The sequence below is a fragment of the Cygnus olor genome, chromosome 17 (assembly GCF_009769625.2).
Source record: "Cygnus olor isolate bCygOlo1 chromosome 17, bCygOlo1.pri.v2, whole genome shotgun sequence".
Taxonomy (NCBI): Eukaryota; Metazoa; Chordata; class Aves; order Anseriformes; family Anatidae; genus Cygnus; species Cygnus olor.
Genome location: NC_049185.1, coordinates 3,749,193 through 3,766,694, shown reverse-complemented (window position 1 = coordinate 3,766,694; position 17,502 = coordinate 3,749,193). Strand labels below are relative to the sequence as shown.

Sequence of the window (17,502 nt, the reverse complement as noted above, 5' to 3'; positions counted from 1 at the left end):
AACAGTTTTAAACTAAAAGAGGTCAGATTTAGATCATATGTTAGGAGGAAATTCTTTACTCTGAGGGCAGTGAGGTGCTCAACAGCTTGCCCAGAGAAGCTGCAGTTGCACCCTTCTGGAGGTGTTCATGGGCAACCTGGCCTAGTGTCACAGATAAAGGTGTCATCTTTTCTGCCATACTGTATTCCAGCCACTGAATCAGACAATGAGAAATGCTGAGCCAAGTAACTCAGGACTTCTTTGTGTCTACATGTGCAACCTCCACTGGAACTAAGATGAATTGATCCCTGAAGAAGAATTAACGTTATCTACAGATTTCCCAAACAGAAGAAGCAGTGTGGCCAGCAGGTCTAGGGAAGTGATTGTCCCCCTGTACTCGGCTCTGGTGAGGCCGCACCTCGAGTACTGTGTTCAGTTTTGGGACCCTCGCTACAGGAAGGACATGGACGTGCTCGAGCGAGTCCAGAGAAGGGCGACCAAGCTGGTGAGGGGTCTGGAGAACAAGTCTTACGAGGAGCGGCTGAGGGAGCTGGGCTTGTTCAGCCTGGAGAAGAGGAGGCTCAGGGGAGACCTTATCGCTCTCTACAGTTACCTTAAAGGAGGCTGTAGTGAGGTGGGGATTGGTCTGTTCTCCCACGTGCCTGGTGACAGGACGAGGGGGAATGGGCGAAAGTTGCGACAGGGGAGTTTTAGGTTGGATGTTAGGAAGTACTTCTTCACCGAAAGGGTTATTAAGCATTGGAACGGGCTGCCCAGGGAGGTGGTGGAGTCACCATCCCTGGAGGTCTTTAAAAGACGTTTAAATGTAGAGCTTAGCGATATGGTTTAGTGGAGTGCTTAGTGTTAGGTCGGAGGTTGGACTCGATGATCTTGAGGTCTCTTCCAACCTAGAAATCTGTGTCTGTGTCTATCTTTTTATGCTACAAAAAGACACGCAATTCCTTCCTATATTTTAACTTGTAGTTTAGTTAAAATGGTAACCTGCCAGCTCTCCGATACCTCCCTAAAGTGATTTGGTACAACTCATTAGCTGGAAAGCACTGGTAAGACTTTCTGCTTAGGACCAGAGACTGATATTTATGAAAGTTGACAGTCTGAACAACCTCTGCGTTGTCATCATCCTCTTATATATATCATCATGAAGAGCATCTTATACTTAAAGAGAATATTACTGAGAGGAGGTATGAGTTCATAATTATATGGTTTATCTGCACTTCATGTTTTTTAATGTTTAAAGTAGAATATTAAAGCTTTATGAATGCATTTAAGTCTATTCTGGTAACGACTTCAAACATTTTTGAGATAATTTTAAAATTCATACTACTATGCTATGTCACTGTGATTGTTATTCCTAAAAACTTCCTCACAGTTTGTTCCATTATACTCGTTAATACAAACAAGCTGCAAGATCACAGACATTACTTTCCATGAATATGTATCAATTAACATCCAATTAAGACAACTGCTCGCTGTTCCTTTTCAATCATAAGGAAAGGCAGCAAAAAAAATCCACAAAGGTCATTTGTATTCACTGACTCCCTGTAGTATGTATTAGCATTCTGCTCCGCTAGCCTGACTGCTTTCATTGAAATAAAAAGTTGCTGTCCTAATGATTTACACTCCAGTTTTCTTCTTTTGTGCATTTTCCACTCTGCTTCCCCCCCAGAAAACAGCTCCTTTTCTGTAGTCTGAATTTGTTACTAAGAAGTATTGCTGACATGCTCTTTGGTCCAAACCATCAGTACAGTAATTCTCACTTGAAATTATCTTTTCCTGAAACTCTATATCTCAATATTTGGTTAAAAAGTCTGCTGGTTTCATCTCCTTGCTTTTCTTACAGTTCTTTTTATCCTACATGCAGATTTAGTTAAAGCAGCATTGTACAAACACTCAAGATGAATGGCTAGCACTTTTTCATTGTTAAAAAGTCATACAGTGACAGTTGAGGAATATCTAGGCTTACACAACAGAATAATAATTAAAAAAAAAACAGTTATCACTTACTCTTGATTTCCAGATATAAAGTATGTTGGATATATTTCTGCATATCAGGTCATTTGGCTACTGCATATTTTAGAAAGCATTAGAAGATGCAAGTCTACATCTCAAAAATCAGTTTCCCCAATTCTCATGCAAATTTCTCCATGGCCATTGTAGTTCACATCATACTTCACTTCTTAAATAATATAAGGCATATAGGATTTGTGACTTAATTTCCACAGTACATAGGATAAACTATATTAGATGTGCTGCAGGATCACCACTGGGATTACAATGTAAAGAATGTGTGGTATTACACAAAATGACAGGCAAACTTCATTTGAACATGTATTCAGACAACAAATGCTCTCAAGAAACAAGTGACCATTGCCTACACAACAGTATGCAAGCACATTTGTCATGAGCTTGCTAAGAACCTCTGATTAGGCACTGACCAAGCTAAATTTCTGATCTTCAAGAAACAGAACAACCAAAACTCAAATGTGTAAATTTATCATTTACTGTATGAATTGGGTTTACATGGCAAGGTTTTGGTAGCAGGGGGGCTGAGGAGCTGCCCCACATTAGATAAGAGCCAGTCCCAGCCAGCTCCAAAAGGGACCCGCTAATGGCCAGAGTGGAGCCATTAAGCAATGCTTCTTGTGCCTCTGTGAGAGCAGATTTAAGAAAGGAAAAGGAAAAAAAAAAAACAAAAACTGCTGTGCAACTGCATCAAGGTAGAAAAGAGTGAGAAAACAGAGAGAGAAACAACCCTACAGACACCAAGGGTAGTGCAGAAGGAGGGCAGAAGGTGCTCCAGGTGCTGGGGCAGAAGTTCCTCTGTAGCCCATGGAGAGGCCCCTGGTGGAGCAGGCTGTCCCCCTGCAGCCCACAGGTCCCATGGCAGAGCAGATCTCCATGCTGCAGCCCATGGAGGAGCCCCCGGTGGAGCAGTTGGATGGGACCGGGAAGAGGTTGCAGCCCATGGAGAGCCCCTGCCCGAGCAGGCCCTGGGCTGGAGCTGCTGGCTGTGGAGAAGAGGCCATGCAGGAGCAGGAGGTCTTGGGGGAACTGCAGCCTGTGGGGGACCCATGCTGGAGCAGTCTGCTTCTGAAGGATCAACCCCATAGTACAGACCCATATGGGAGCAGTTCTTGAAGAGCCGCTGCCTGTGGGAAACCCACATAGGACCAGTTGGGGAAGGACGGCATCCTGTGGGAGGGACCCCAGTTGGAGCAGGGGCAGAGAGTGACCGTGAAGGAGCAGCAGATGATGAAGTGTTACGGACTGGCTATAATCCCCATTCCCTGTTCCCCTGCACCACTCGGTGGAAGGAGGTAGAATAGGGTGGATGGGGATGGGAGGATGTTTTTAGTTTGCTTTTAGTTTCTCACTGCTCTAGTCTGTTAGTGATAGCCAGTAAGTTACATTAATCTCCCTATGTTAAGTCTGTTTTGTCTGTGATGGTAAATGGTGAATGATCTCCCTGTCCTTATCTCAACCCTCAAGCTCTTTTTCATTTTATTTTCTCCCCCTCTTCCTTTGAGGAAGAGGATTGAGAGAGAAGTATAGTGGAATTTTGCTAGCCATCAGTGTGAAGGCACCACACTGTGCTGTCAGTGTAAAAAGTAAATATAAATTTGCTTGTGCAGTAACACAAGATTAAGTCTTCTTTTGCTTTGTGTTCCACCTACATTTCAACGGTGATGGAAAACCAGTGGACAGGAATAGATCCCACTCAGGCATTTGAAATTACATGAAGCCAGTATTGCATACAACTGAAAATTAAGTTTATGGAACTAGAAAAACATGGAGGAGTTGGAGATGCTTTAACAGGTATATATTTTCTTACCTGCCAGCACACCAAATTCTGCTCGGGATATTAAAATGGAGTTGGGGTCTTTCCATTTTCTGCATCAGTAGTAAAATAACATTCTGCGGGCCAAATTAGATGTTTAGGAACAACATGTTAGGAACAAGATGTTGTTGCCCAACATTCCTGTGCTCTGTGGGTGTGGTACAGGTACGACTGATAAGGACTTAACAGAAAATTCTGCTGATAATGTGCATAAGGGAATAAGAACTTCTCTGTCCTTTTAGCTGTATTGGCTTCTAGAGTTGAGAAGTGATAAAAGACTAAAAGCTGTTTTTTTGTTTTTGTTTTTTGGGTTTTTTTTTAGTCACTCAGAAAACATAACATCAAAATACATTAGGATCAAATCTATTCACATCATTAAAAGTCTGCATTTAACATAATTTTGCAGATTACATTACCATTAAACATCCAGCTGAAGGTGAATCTGCATTTATGATTATGTGAAGCATATGTCTTGAGTTAAAAGTAGGCTATACTAAACACTTCATCTATTATAGGAAACAACTGCACTCACCCAGAGTGATGGACTGGATCTCTTAAAAAGTCTTTCCCTGGAGCTTCTGATTTAGTGGCCCAATTTTGAAAAAGAATCAATCAGAGAAACAGAGACATCACTGAAGTCTAGAAGAATAACTCAAGTAATTACTTACCTGAGACACCTGAGTTCCAGTTACAATTGTTCCAGTGACAATCTTACATCCACAATCTGGTTTTTTCCTATTACCTATCAGAGTAATAATCATCTACCTAATACCCATCAGAGCTGTGGAGATGACTTAAGACAATGCTTGCATGCCCTGAGTGCTAGGCATCATACAAGTTTTCAAGCTAACATCCCTGAAAGCATAAGATAATGGTAATAAGACTAAAAATAAAGAATGTAAATACAAATGGTTAAAAAAATCCCTATATGTTAAAAAAAGCAATTTTCATTCACACTCTGCCATCCATGCCAACTTAAAAGCTATATATTTATGCAGTGAGTTTAGTTCAGATACTTTGCATTGTTTCCAATTCCAATTTACTTGACAGAGGTGCAGTGAGGTCAAATGATTTGCACAAAGGTACATAAAGAGCTGCTCAGCAGGAGTTAGGATCACCATCTTGATACCCCCACCCCCAATTTCTGACCTCCCTATTCAGCACTCACCACAATGCTATAATGCCCAGAAGCAGGGAGCAGAAGGTGCAGGAAGGGTGGAGAGGCAATCTACATTTTTCTCCTTCTGGCATGAACAAATCATGTCCAGCTGCAGTTTGTACCACTTGTCCTACATGGAGCTTCTTTAGCACAAAGCAAAGCCACCTTGGAAAAGCATGGTTTTTCTTGCCACTGAATCCTTCAGATTCAGTACTCCTCATCGAGAGCTCAAAACACCAGGTTCTGTAAAAACAGCCCTATATTGTCCATTACTCACTCTGATATGCTGAAGAAATTATAGATATAAAATCAAGTTTAATTTTGTATGTCTCTACAATTATATAATTAGAACCTCACTCAGTCTACTTAATTGGAGAGAATTTCAACCATGTGGAAAAGCTCCGTTGATCCTAAATATCTCTATGTTGGTCAAGGTATGCAAAAATACTATGTAGCTCCTACTGACATGTCAAAATGTTTCCCAACAAGTAACAAACCAAGGCCCCCTCAGGTTAACCTACTAGTAAATGACACTCAACTCCTTTGAACTGTAAATTATAATGAGAAGAATGGTCCAATTAGCTTCATCCAAATGCCTGGCAAATCAGTTGCATCAGACTTAAAAATCAAGCCTTTTCATATCACGGGTGATGGTAAATTTCATCCTACAAAACATTTTAAGTATTTTTTATCCTACTCATTCAAAATTAAAGGATGTAAAACATCCAAAAGCAAGCTGCAAGCACCTGCAAATCACAAATCAAGAAGAAACTGACCTCTGGCAGTTTTTCATCAAAAGAACTTTTAACTTGACTTCAAAGAGACAATGCCACTAATAGTTAGCAATGAAGGCAGACAAACATAATTAACACTGTATTTACAGCAAAACCAAGCCATCCTTTACTAAAATGGCTTATTCAACATTCAAAGTATGCAACAATTATTATTTTGTTTATGGTTTATCACCTTTTTGTCAAATTTATAAAGTGAAAATTCACAAAAAGTGAATTAACAAAATAAATGAAAAATAACAAGTAAAATAAGGATAAAAGGGAAGAATGTGAAATTTAATGTTATAATGAGTAACTAGTATACAGTTTAGTAAAAATGTTTATAGTATACAAGGTAAACATTTGGAAATATTTATAAACACTACATTGTGAAAAGTAAAGTTGTGATTCCTCTAGCAGATGCCAAGAAGCTTCTTTTCTCTAACTTCCTTGACTTCTGCACCATTAAAATCTTAATCAAACTATCTTTAACATATTATGAATTTACAATATCACGTGTTCTCTTGACTGGCAGACTTCCTTGGGCTTAACCAATTAAATTATTAAGTTTTCATATAAATGTCTGTCTTATTGCTGTTTGCTTTGATTCAACTATTTTTATCTAGTGAATGTTCTTCAAAGGCTTAAAGTCTACAAATCTGGTAAACACTCATGTAAGCTGTACCGTGTTGGGGCTGGCAGCAGCAATTTGTCAGTTTTATTTGCAGCAGGCTGTAACTAAACCTTGCCAGATGTAAATCACCTTTTTGTACTACTGCTTGCTGTTTCAGTTGCAAATGATTCTTGTTTCTTAGATTAATACTCACATCAAGAAAGCTAGAAGGTTCCAGGAAAATGTAGAAAACTCTAGAGTCACCTACTGCAAGACTTAAACAGTTTAGCAATTATTTAAGCTAATACTTAGCAAATACAGTGAATGGTTTCTGTAGGCAAGTTTGGAGTGCAATCAGAATGTATGATTGAAACAGAACAGTATATTTAAGCCTCAGTCTCATCAACTTAAGCAGCAGCTGTAGTGACAATGCTGAAACACAGGTGTCAACACAGCATAAGTGCATTTAAAAGTATGAGTACCTAAATTGGAAACCACTCTTTGCTAAAGCCTATGACTAATAGGCTTCACTGTTTTTTTTGTTTATTTTTTTTGATGGGACAATAAGAAATGCCCTGCAGAGACAGCTTACTGCATCTCCGACAGTGGTAATAGAAGACACATTCTAAGAAAAGCAAGCATGCTCAACCAATTTCTATGGTCAACCCCCTAAATCAAATCATGGTTGTTGTCCAAACACAGTTGTGTTGTCCAAACACAGAAGGCTACATAGGATCCCAGATTTATGTCTGATTAAAACATCTCCGTTCCCATCAGCTAAGGAGCACAAGAGTCTGTTCGTACCAAGTCAGCATCTTCCTGAGACTCAAGTTGGAATATTCCGAATGAGTCTCTGCATGTATTTCTGTTTGTAGTGAGAATATCTACCACTATATTTTCCATCACAGTGGACATCTTTGCTCATTGCTGACTACTTTGATTACCAGATCTTGGCACAATACTGTTTTATGCAAAAAACTGCAAAGAAATAGCAAACACCTTCATAACGAACACTTAAACAACGTAGTATTATAAACAGAGCTATCAATCATTCCTCATGTACCAAAGACAAAATTTTGAGTATACACAGAAGTCCATAAAGAGAAAATTATAAGCCATCTTTTCCTAAGCTGTTAGTACAGTTGATTATTTTGCCTATAATCCAACTGCTGCCACTGCAGAACCAACAATTCTTTTAGTCTTGACTGGTCCATTTCTGTGTGCTCTGGATTCCCTTACCTTGACTGAGCTAAAGCTTTACTAAGAGTCCTCAGCTCCTTTCCTGTCTCTCTAAATGAGGCGAGTCTCTTCACTGATTCCGGTGGATCAGACTGAAAGTGATAAAGTCGATAATTAACATTAAGGTATTAATAAGAGCTCAGCACAGATAAGATATGTGCAGTCTCAGAGTTCAGCTTTAATCACTAAATATTGTCTGAGATGGTCAGAAAATATCTGGGACAGCATTAGGACACTTCATAAGCATGTAAACAAATCTTATATGATATGTCTGTGTAGGCACGTGTTTCAACAGCTTTTAACTCATTGGCTGACTTTGGATTTAACAGAAGCCTTACAAGCAGTTAAGGACCTGTGAGATTCATTAAACTATCAGACAAGAAGAGACTGTTCAATCGCCTAGACTAGGGGAATGACTGCTGTGACTGCTTATGCAAACTACAAAAAGTATACATGAGAGAGAAATATTTTAGAAGTTCCAATCCAAGAAAATTTTCAGACTCAAAACAAGGAGATAGGCATTTTTAAACGAACAAACAAAAACGAAACAAAAAGATGAAAGCAATACGAAAAGTTCCACAGATGCGGCTGCTTTTGGAGCATAGAACATAATGGTTTCTTTTTTATTTATTTATTTTTAAAAAGAGCGTATACACAAGGTCAGCAATTTCACACAAGGGAATTAAAATCATCTACTCAGTACATTGTTCAAATGTGTGCAACATGTTTTCTTCTGAACATCTATGCAATTGAAATATGTAGGAGATAAAAGGTTACATTTGTTGTTGAACCATCCTTGGGGCTTCCAGAGAACAGCTGCATCAATTTCATAGAATGATGACCACATGCTGTGCGCATTCAGTACTTTTGCATGTGTTAGTTAAGCTAATAAAATACGCAGCTGAGGCAGCATTCAATGTGCAACCAGTGCATGGCTGAATTGCCATACACTGGGAAGCATAATATTGGTGTGCACAACCTGAGGGGCAGCCCAAGGTATTCCTTTGGGCAGTTGTGTGCATCTCGTAAGTTGTCCTAGGGTGCTGAGAAAAATAAATTCCCAGTAAAGGAAATAAAGATGACCAGCACCCCTTTCACCTACAGATTTTTGAGATATAAGGATGTGCAATACTGACCTACGTCCTTCAAAAAACAAAATGCTTGAACAGTCATTCTGAATATGTTAGTCATTTCTGTGCTAAACTGTTGTATAGTTTGAAGGTTGGCCTTCCAGAGTTGATGAATGGAATAACTAGCACCACTAAACTGAATTTTCTGAATATTATTTTTATCAAATTACACTATAAACTTATCTCACTCATTAGCAATCATTTTACTAGATAAAACCTATGATATGTTCATCAGTCAGCAAAAAGGCTGCTTCCTTCTGTACAGTAAGGCTTTAAGCCTTGAATACAGTGAACACATGTATATATTTTAAACATGATGTCTGTCTGTTGGCTTCCTTAACTCGATCCTGAATCAAAGCTTCAACAGTAATTAAACTACGTAGTCTTACCTTCGGATTGAAAGAGTACTTGTTAGTAGGAACCTTCGCTACTTCCTTGCATGGTCTTTCCCGCACGTCTTTTTTCGCTGGTTCCTAAAATATTAACAAAAGCATGTAACCATATTTGAAATGCTCATTAGCCATACAGTAGCTGGTCACCATTTTCAAAATTAAGTGGTGCAAATAAGTTTTCCTACAGAGAGGCAAACTAAAACAAAAGTAATGGCTAGTCTTACGTAGAAACACTTAAAACGTCACTGGGTAACTATGGCACAGAGAGGTTCTCATGTGAAGCACCTGTGGAAAAGCTACTGTGCAAAATGCATACGCGCTTCCTAAATTACTGTGCTTGAATGTTTAAAAAACCGCTTTTCTTATGGAAGATTTATCTACTGCGTCTAACATAAAAAGAAAATCCAATTTCCAAAACAGGAATAGGAAATTACTTACCTGTAATTGTTCTTCCCTGAAGATAGATACTGCGCTAGATCACTATTCTTGGGTCTGTGCTTTCACCCCCAAGGATGGCACAGACTCATGAAAAGCCCTGAAGTCAAACACAAGCCCATTTTTAGTTCTCCTTCAACCAGCAGCTTATTCAATGGAAGGAAGACAGATTCCCTCCTATTAATATTTTTATATATACATATATATGCAGGTAGATTAATAAAAGATTTTAGATCACTCAGCAGTGTATGGTGCTCAGGCTAAAAGGATATGGAAATAGTAATTCCTTCCTGGAGTAGTTTCAGATCAAAGAGCTCATTTATTGATTCCAAGCAAAGCAAATCTGGAGGCCCTAGAAAGCCACATCCATATAGCCTGGGCAGAGCTGATGTACAACAAAGTCTGAAAGTGTCTGCACAGCAAATTCAGAGCTGTGGATGAAATACTTGCTACACGAAATAACTTTTGCACAACAGAGCAAAGCCTGGAAATATTCAAGTGTTTTAACAATCCCTAAGAGCACGGCACTTTGCTTATTAGAATCTTGACTTGGGAAGGCACAAACTGCTTTCCAAATCTATGTTTCAATGTAACATTTCAGCAGAACAAAGGCTGAAGGTGTACGGAGCAGTATTCTTCACCCCCTAGAAAACTGCTAACACCAGCATTCTAATGTAATCACTGAGGCAGCCCACAAACAAAAGACTGAAAAAAAAAATTAAACAGCAATGGTACTAAAAGCAAAGTAGCTGGAATAGAAATAAGATTTTCTGCAGCATGTAAAGATGAACTAATAAAATGTCAAAGACAAGCGTCCAAAGGCTCTGCTATTTCATGCAATTGGGGAGCACTTGAACAAGACTGGTCAGCAGCAGCAGGGACAGATGGCAAATTGATAGGGCTTGGGAGTACAAGTCTTACAGAGGGACCCTGATACACCCGAGAGCTGCCTCCGTGTGTGAAGAAAAGCTCATTCACAAACTGAACGAGAGAGGAATCATTTTACAGCCTGAGCAGGCACCTGTATTTCACTCCATCAGAGGAGATTACTGGAGATAAGTATGCAGTCAGTAAAGAGAGTCTTAAATTTTGTTTTCCCTAAAATTCAGTGCAACTATTTGTGATTATATGCCATAATCAATATATTTTGTCTGAATAGTCCCATGTCTTTATCTATGAAAACAGACTTTCAAAAGTAGACTGGATTTCAGAAATTTGTTGCCAAACAAAACCCAGTATTTGTGGTTTTGATTTTTTATTTTCAGCATAAAAAACCCTATATTCATAACTATATGCGTATTCATGCACACAAACAATCTATCTGAAACATAATGCTAAATGATGTAACTATTATTTTCCTCTGATCCACCCTTCTGAACTTCAGAGTACTCTTTATGGTAGAAAGGTGCCAGACAGATGGGTAAATGACTTCCTAGGTGAAACAAGTCTTCAGAGAACCTGGCTTGGAAGCAATTTCATTTCAAAATGTGAAAGGTTTTCATCCTCCTACCCCCACCCAACATTTTAATATTTTGAACAACATTTAAGTTATATTAGGGCACACATCATTTTGAGATTACAATGGAAAAAATAGCTCCAAGAAATTGGAAGTTTTTTGACACAGTAGCAGAGAAGGAGAAAGAAGGTTGAACTACTTCCATCTGGCTCTCTCCTCTGTATTTGCAGTCTGCAATGCTAACCACCAACCTTATCTGAGCATCATCCCATAGCATAATAAGCAACAAAACCCAAAATTGTAAGCTCATGTGAGTTCTCATCTTCTTTGCCACAGGAATAGCATGCAGACTGATGCTGGTGGTAGTTTTTCTTTTTATTGTTTTGTTTTATAATTGCAAACATTTTATCTGTATTTAAAGAGAAAGCTATAAGAAACCTGATTTGGACTTGGAGCAGAAGCATCTTAGGCTTCAGAAACAGCCAAATTTCCAGTCTGATTTGTTCCTGACATTATTTTTTTCTCCCAGCAGAAGCAGCAGTATGTTGGCCATGGCCAGCTACCATTGTTTTTACAGCTGGCAATACCTTGAATGACGTGATTAAAATCAATTAAAAATCTCTCAGAATAACTCACTACTCCAAAGACTTCAATGGTTTGGAGGTACATTGACCACCAGTATAGGCTTGGAATCCATTTAGCCACATTCTTTGCAAGTGCTCAATGCTGTAGAGCACTGGGAGAAAAGTTTTTTTCAAAGAGAACTTTCAGAGATTCCTGGATACGATGGGAAAAAATAAATTTGCGACCAACGTTTTACAGGGTGCAACATTATCCTGCATCCCACCTCTGGTCAGGCAGCTCTGCCAGTTCATGAGGAAAGACAAAAGAAGAGTTGTAAACCTACCTAACCTTTGCACAGTTTCTCTGGAAGAAAGGGGAGGGAGGTATCACATATGCTACCCTTCCACCCAGGTACTGATAATGTGATTCAATCAGCCTTATCATAGAAAACAGAAGGAAATACCTTCCTTTCCTACAACGATATCTTTCATTACAATGTCGTGTATTGAAAAGGTGCAACCTGAGCTTAAAGCAGTAACAGTACATAATGATAGAACAGGAGAATTCCATCTTCATAATTTGTAGTGCAGATATAAAAGACTGAGATAAAAATGCTGGCATGTCTAATTTGTTAGACTCAACAATATGTTATCATGACAAGCTGAACAATCTTAGTGCAGAAGCAGTGAATAGGCTTGGAGGTCCCCCTCTGCCCCCCCCCCCCCCCCTTTTTTTTAGTGTTTCCAACTTAAGGAGACTGTTATCATAGTTCATCTAATTTGCTTTTAAGCTATCAAAGGTTTGTTTCAGTGATCATTTCCTGCTGTCTTTATAGTGAAGTAACACAATAAGACACAACTCTGTATGTAAGAAAGAACAGCAATTTAAACAGATACAAAAAAAATCATACAGTAATATAGGAAACATGGTCCTAAGTGAGATCCCTTGAGGAAATTAACCCAAAAGTTTCCCTGAAAATGATGGAGGTCGTTCATCTTGAGATCACACCCAGCAGCTCTCAGTAAAATGAACTACAGAGATAGTGCAGCAGGTGGAGCTCGATGCCACCTGGTTCCCTATAAACTGCTCCTGTGGACCTGGAGGCAGCCCCTTCCAGAGCTATTGCAGGTGGCACACACAAAGGTCTGGCATTCCTCCTTACTGGCTTAGGCTGCTCTTTGCATGTCCTCTTCAACTTCAGAAAGCAGACTGAAAGCTCCAAGTATTTTTGGATGAATAAATTCTTTTCAATAGCTTGTTTCAATCACAAACCACCACCTCCAGACACTAGATTTCATCCAAACAATCCCAGATACTTCCACGTTCTATTTTAAATTCTGCAGAATAGAATTTGTTCAGCTGACATTTCCTTCCTTTTAATAAACACACTTTCCATTGCATACACTTATCTTTGCAGATGTCGTTCTGTAAATTTTGAAAATTTCCAACTTTGTTTTCCAAATCCTGTTGTGGAAAAATGCTGAGTTGGTGATTTGCATGTCATCTACAGATGGGAGAGCTGAGGTACACCAAGCTTGCTTTCAGGTTGTACATTTTCAATTTGATTAGGCTGGTGAAGGAACTTCTTTCCTTGGCAATTCATGAAGCTTTTTTTCCACCCTGGTCAATCCATTTGGTTGGTATGTTATTGTGAAAAATAGCAGGTTGACACACCTCTTGCACTCTTCTTTCTAATATCGCTTGAACAGGAGCGTTATGATTACATTTGCAAAAGGTGATTGTGTTTTGATGAAAATAAATCAGCACAGCTTCATCACAAGCCACCCATTTAGTCATCCAGATGCAAGACCAACCTGGTAAAATGTATTTTTAATTTTACAAAAACATTTAGAAAGCTCTTGTGAAGCACTACATGCAGAGATGATTACTGCTGTTCTGCAGGTAGCATTCTAAACGTTGATTTTTAAAGAAAGCATTCTAGCCAAGTACTCAGGGTACACTTTTTTTTTTCTGCTTCTGCTGCTGCTCAGTACTGACCCTTTTTGCCCTTTCACTAGAATGCGGGAACATGGAACAGACATCAGGGCCAAAAGAGAATTTTAAATTAAACACTAGAGACTCCTAGGCAAAGGACTTCAGTAAGAATATTCTGCAGAAAATTAAGATTGCTCTAGGAGTAATGCTATTTTAGTGCTCCAGCTTAAGCTATGCCACAACTAAATCTGCAGATGCAAATATATCTCAGCCTCAAACACAAGACACCTGATTTGTTAAGGTTGTGCTGTATCATATCAATAATTCAAGGCACTTTACGGTCGAGAATCTCTGCTGCCAAGGGGAGCACTTGTTAAGTGCTATTGCAGCAGCTTCCATTCCCTAGTCTCTGGTCAGAAATGATCCCGCTATCAAAGGAGGGGGGTACTCATCCCTCTGTTTCACCATAGTGGTATTAATGAGGGAGGGAGCTCCAATCCCGTCAGCTCTCCTTCTGTGCTCTAACAAACACATTACCGTCAATAAAGACATATCAGGAAAATGGAAGGAGGCAGCTGAAAAGTGAGAGAAAGGTTACCAGTAAAGGTGTAAGAATGAAATTTAGAATAAGTAGATTCAATTTCACCTCTATCAGAAACTTCCTCTGACATCCTAAATAAAACATTTAACACCGTATGTCAGCCAATAAGAGCTTTTCCCTCCCCTATCCCGCCATGTGTTGTTTTTTTTTTTTTTAAAAAAAAAAGCTATAATGAATTTTGGTACAAGCATCTCAGCTCACTAGGCCTCTGTTCCCCATATCCAAAAATGGGGAAAACAACATTTCTTATTCATTAACTTTTATGAAGCATTCAGGTATTATAGCGGTGGAGAGCATATGTACAGAAAGACCATTGCTTTCATACCAAAACAGAACCACAGGATCTTTTGGGCTGAAAGGGACCCCTAAGAACCATCTAGTTCCAACCCCCTGCCTTATAGCTTATTATTGTTTATTCCATCACTTTGCCTCAGCTTATCCTCAGGGAATTTCTCTGGGAAATCCTCTTTTCATTTTATTTTCTCCAAAGAATATTTACTTAATTCTGATAAGGGATAAATTATGTAAAATAATTGGATCAAATTAATCTCGACTGTAATGCCATTGTTGCCATTGCATTTACCCCCCAGTTACTTTTAACCCCTTATGGTTACCCCTTACATTATTTGACCCGCCATCTTTACAGTCTATGTAAAACCATTTCATTATAGGATGATCTGAAAACTCCATGATCTAAAGGTTTTGAATTGTGTCCTTACAAGTCAATGCAAGTAAACATATTAAAAAAAAAAAAAAAAGACTGCTTCTATACAACATCTCTCTTTATGCCTCTTATTTCTGTCATTAACCTAGTCTCTGGGCAACATGTCAGTAATTTAGGTTTATGCAGCTCTCCCAAAGCCTTTTATTTATATTTTTGGTGGCGTACTGTCAATCAAAATAATACTCAGCCTTAGCTAATGTTGTCTAGATATTTCCCTCTACTCAAGTTAGAATTATAAATCTTGTCCCCAGAACTTCTTACAGAAAACCAAATGTCCTAAAAAGCTTTTGGATTGCCAAAAAGTCCGTTCTATTAGAAATTAATGCAAACAGTATTTAACTGAGAAAATAAAAACCTCATGTACCGCAATAGTGCTCATTTCCTTCTTGCATTTAGTAGTTTAAAATAACTTACAGAAGTGCTGCAGAGATCCACTTAGTAACAAAGCACACTCAAAAACCTGAAACCCTTATTAACATCTCTAAAAAATTCGTTTCTTAGTTCTGCTAGTCTAACACATGCTTTCTTATTGGAAAGCTATGCTAAAAACATGAAAGTTCATGAACCAAGGCAGGAGTACATAATAAAATTAACAGATCAATATCTTCTACAGCACAGAGTCACTATTCAATCCAAAAGCAACAAACAAAATAAAGACCATGCTATTCTGTTTTATTTCATAGTGAAAACAAAGTTAATTTGAGAATGAGTTGGGGGAACACACAGCTGGAAAGCAGAGGTACCAGCCTCAGGAAATTCAGGGAAATGTAATTGAGAACGAATTATCTCTTTAATTACTTTTGACCAAATCAATAAAAGCCACAGAATAAAAAGCATGATGACTGCCACCTGGTAGAGGACAAAACAAAAACTGTAAGTTACTACAAAACTCAGTCATATTAAGAACAATCAAAGAACTTTGCTCTTACAGGAAAAAAGAAAGAGGGTTAGGGTATTGGTTCAATAAATAAGCAGTGCATACAAAAGTTAATAATTGCTTATTTTATTGGTTTTGATGGTTGGCCAATTATTGATTGGCCAACGCCCACTGTTCTCAGCTGTGAAGACTGTTAACGCTTTACTTGAATTTCAAACTGTCCAGTCACCACTTCAGGATTAGCAAAGCAAAAAGCACCACCTGTTTCCTTCTGAACTTCCACAGTTTCTCCCATGCTTTCTTTTATTTACCAAACAGCAATGTAGGAATTATTTGCTGTTGCAGTTTGTTAAGGCATAGCACTTACTCTTGTACTTGTATTAATAAACAGATCAAGATCCTACATCTCCTTTGGCTTCATTCCCACAGACGAGTAGCAACAGTCACACCTGGAGGTCACAGACAAGTAGCCAAACACAGCTGGCTTTCAGCACGATGGACTGTCTACAAGCAAGGCAGAGATGGAGGGACCACAAGGGCTACACTGGCATCCAGGAGCACAGAAGACTCCAGAACCTGTTTACCTGTAACACCTGCAGGGTCCCCATTACTACAGCAGTTTACCACCTAAGATATTAATGATTGCAATATTCTTGTCAGTGTGTTGTATTTTCCTATATGAAGGATGAAGGTACAACCAGTTAAGTGACTTGTCCCTGGTCACATAGGATATACACACAAAGGGCATGGAATTGAAAGCAGGTCTCTCAAGCTCAAAAGCTCACCTCTTGACTTGAGCTGGAAGTCTAACTCCACAGTCTGACTGAATCTTTCAGCACGTCTGACTATCACTGAAGAAAACTAAAGGAGGCAAATTTCTGAATATCTCCTTTCTTCTCAACCAGGTTTTAATTTAATATGCCACAACTGTTGATCATGTGGATGCTGAACATCAAATTAAAGTGAATTCCAGGTGTACTGTTAGTACCTCGCTCTCTTCCCTTTTCTCTGTGCCCTCCACCACTCCTCGTGGACCTTAAGATCTTCAGTTTCAAGCAGTTCCTTTAAAAGTCTTGGCATTCATACGTGAGCAGGACAGTGTAGTTACTCTATGAGTTTATAAAGTAAAAGAAATTGTATTTTGACATGACCTTTTTTTTTCCCTCACAAGCCTTCTAGTCAGGAGTTACTTTAACTGGCAATGACAAAAGACTGCAAAATGCTAAACTGGCTCAAGAGACTGCGACAAAGTAAACCACTGTGCAACAATCTTCACACTGCCCTGTGCTGACTGAACGGCTTAAAAGAATGTTTCACAGAAGTGCAATTAGAATGAATAAAAACAGAGGCTCTACAAACAAACAAAAAGGTAAAGGCAGCTTTGGATGATGGAGATACCTCACCTATTTTTAAACAGCGAGCTGTCCTTTTGAGATGTACCATTTCCCTAGCAGTAACTGATTTCTTCTTCCCCTCCTGCCCAGCTTATACCTTAAAACCATGTACAGAGTAAGTCCTTCACTCAGGGGGTAATACGCCATTCCACTTTGCCAATGCCAATTTAATGTGTAATCCTTACACATTGGACAGAAGAGGCTGGGCAGTGATGAAGGAACAATCCAGCAAATAAAGTGCATGAAGATTGGGCCTTTTCTTCTCAAAGGCCACAGTCATGTTAGCAAGAATTTCAGAATAATTCTTAATTCAATATTACAGCACTTTTTCCCCCCGGGAATATGTGTCATGTTTTTTGAATAGGCCTGATTCAA

General features: G+C 38.9%; 1 protein-coding gene across 1 annotated transcript in view; it reads right to left on the bottom strand.

The window, feature by feature from the left end:
- The window catches only part of CCDC60 (coiled-coil domain containing 60), a 46,752-nt gene extending 30,724 nt beyond the window's left edge, over positions 1-16,028 (bottom strand). Inside the window, 3 exon segments of the mRNA XM_040577570.1 lie at positions 7,620-7,711; positions 9,139-9,222; positions 15,939-16,028. Coding sequence (XP_040433504.1) covers positions 7,620-7,711; positions 9,139-9,222; positions 15,939-16,028 — 266 coding nt within the window.
- Positions 16,029-17,502: the final 1,474 nt, after the last annotated feature.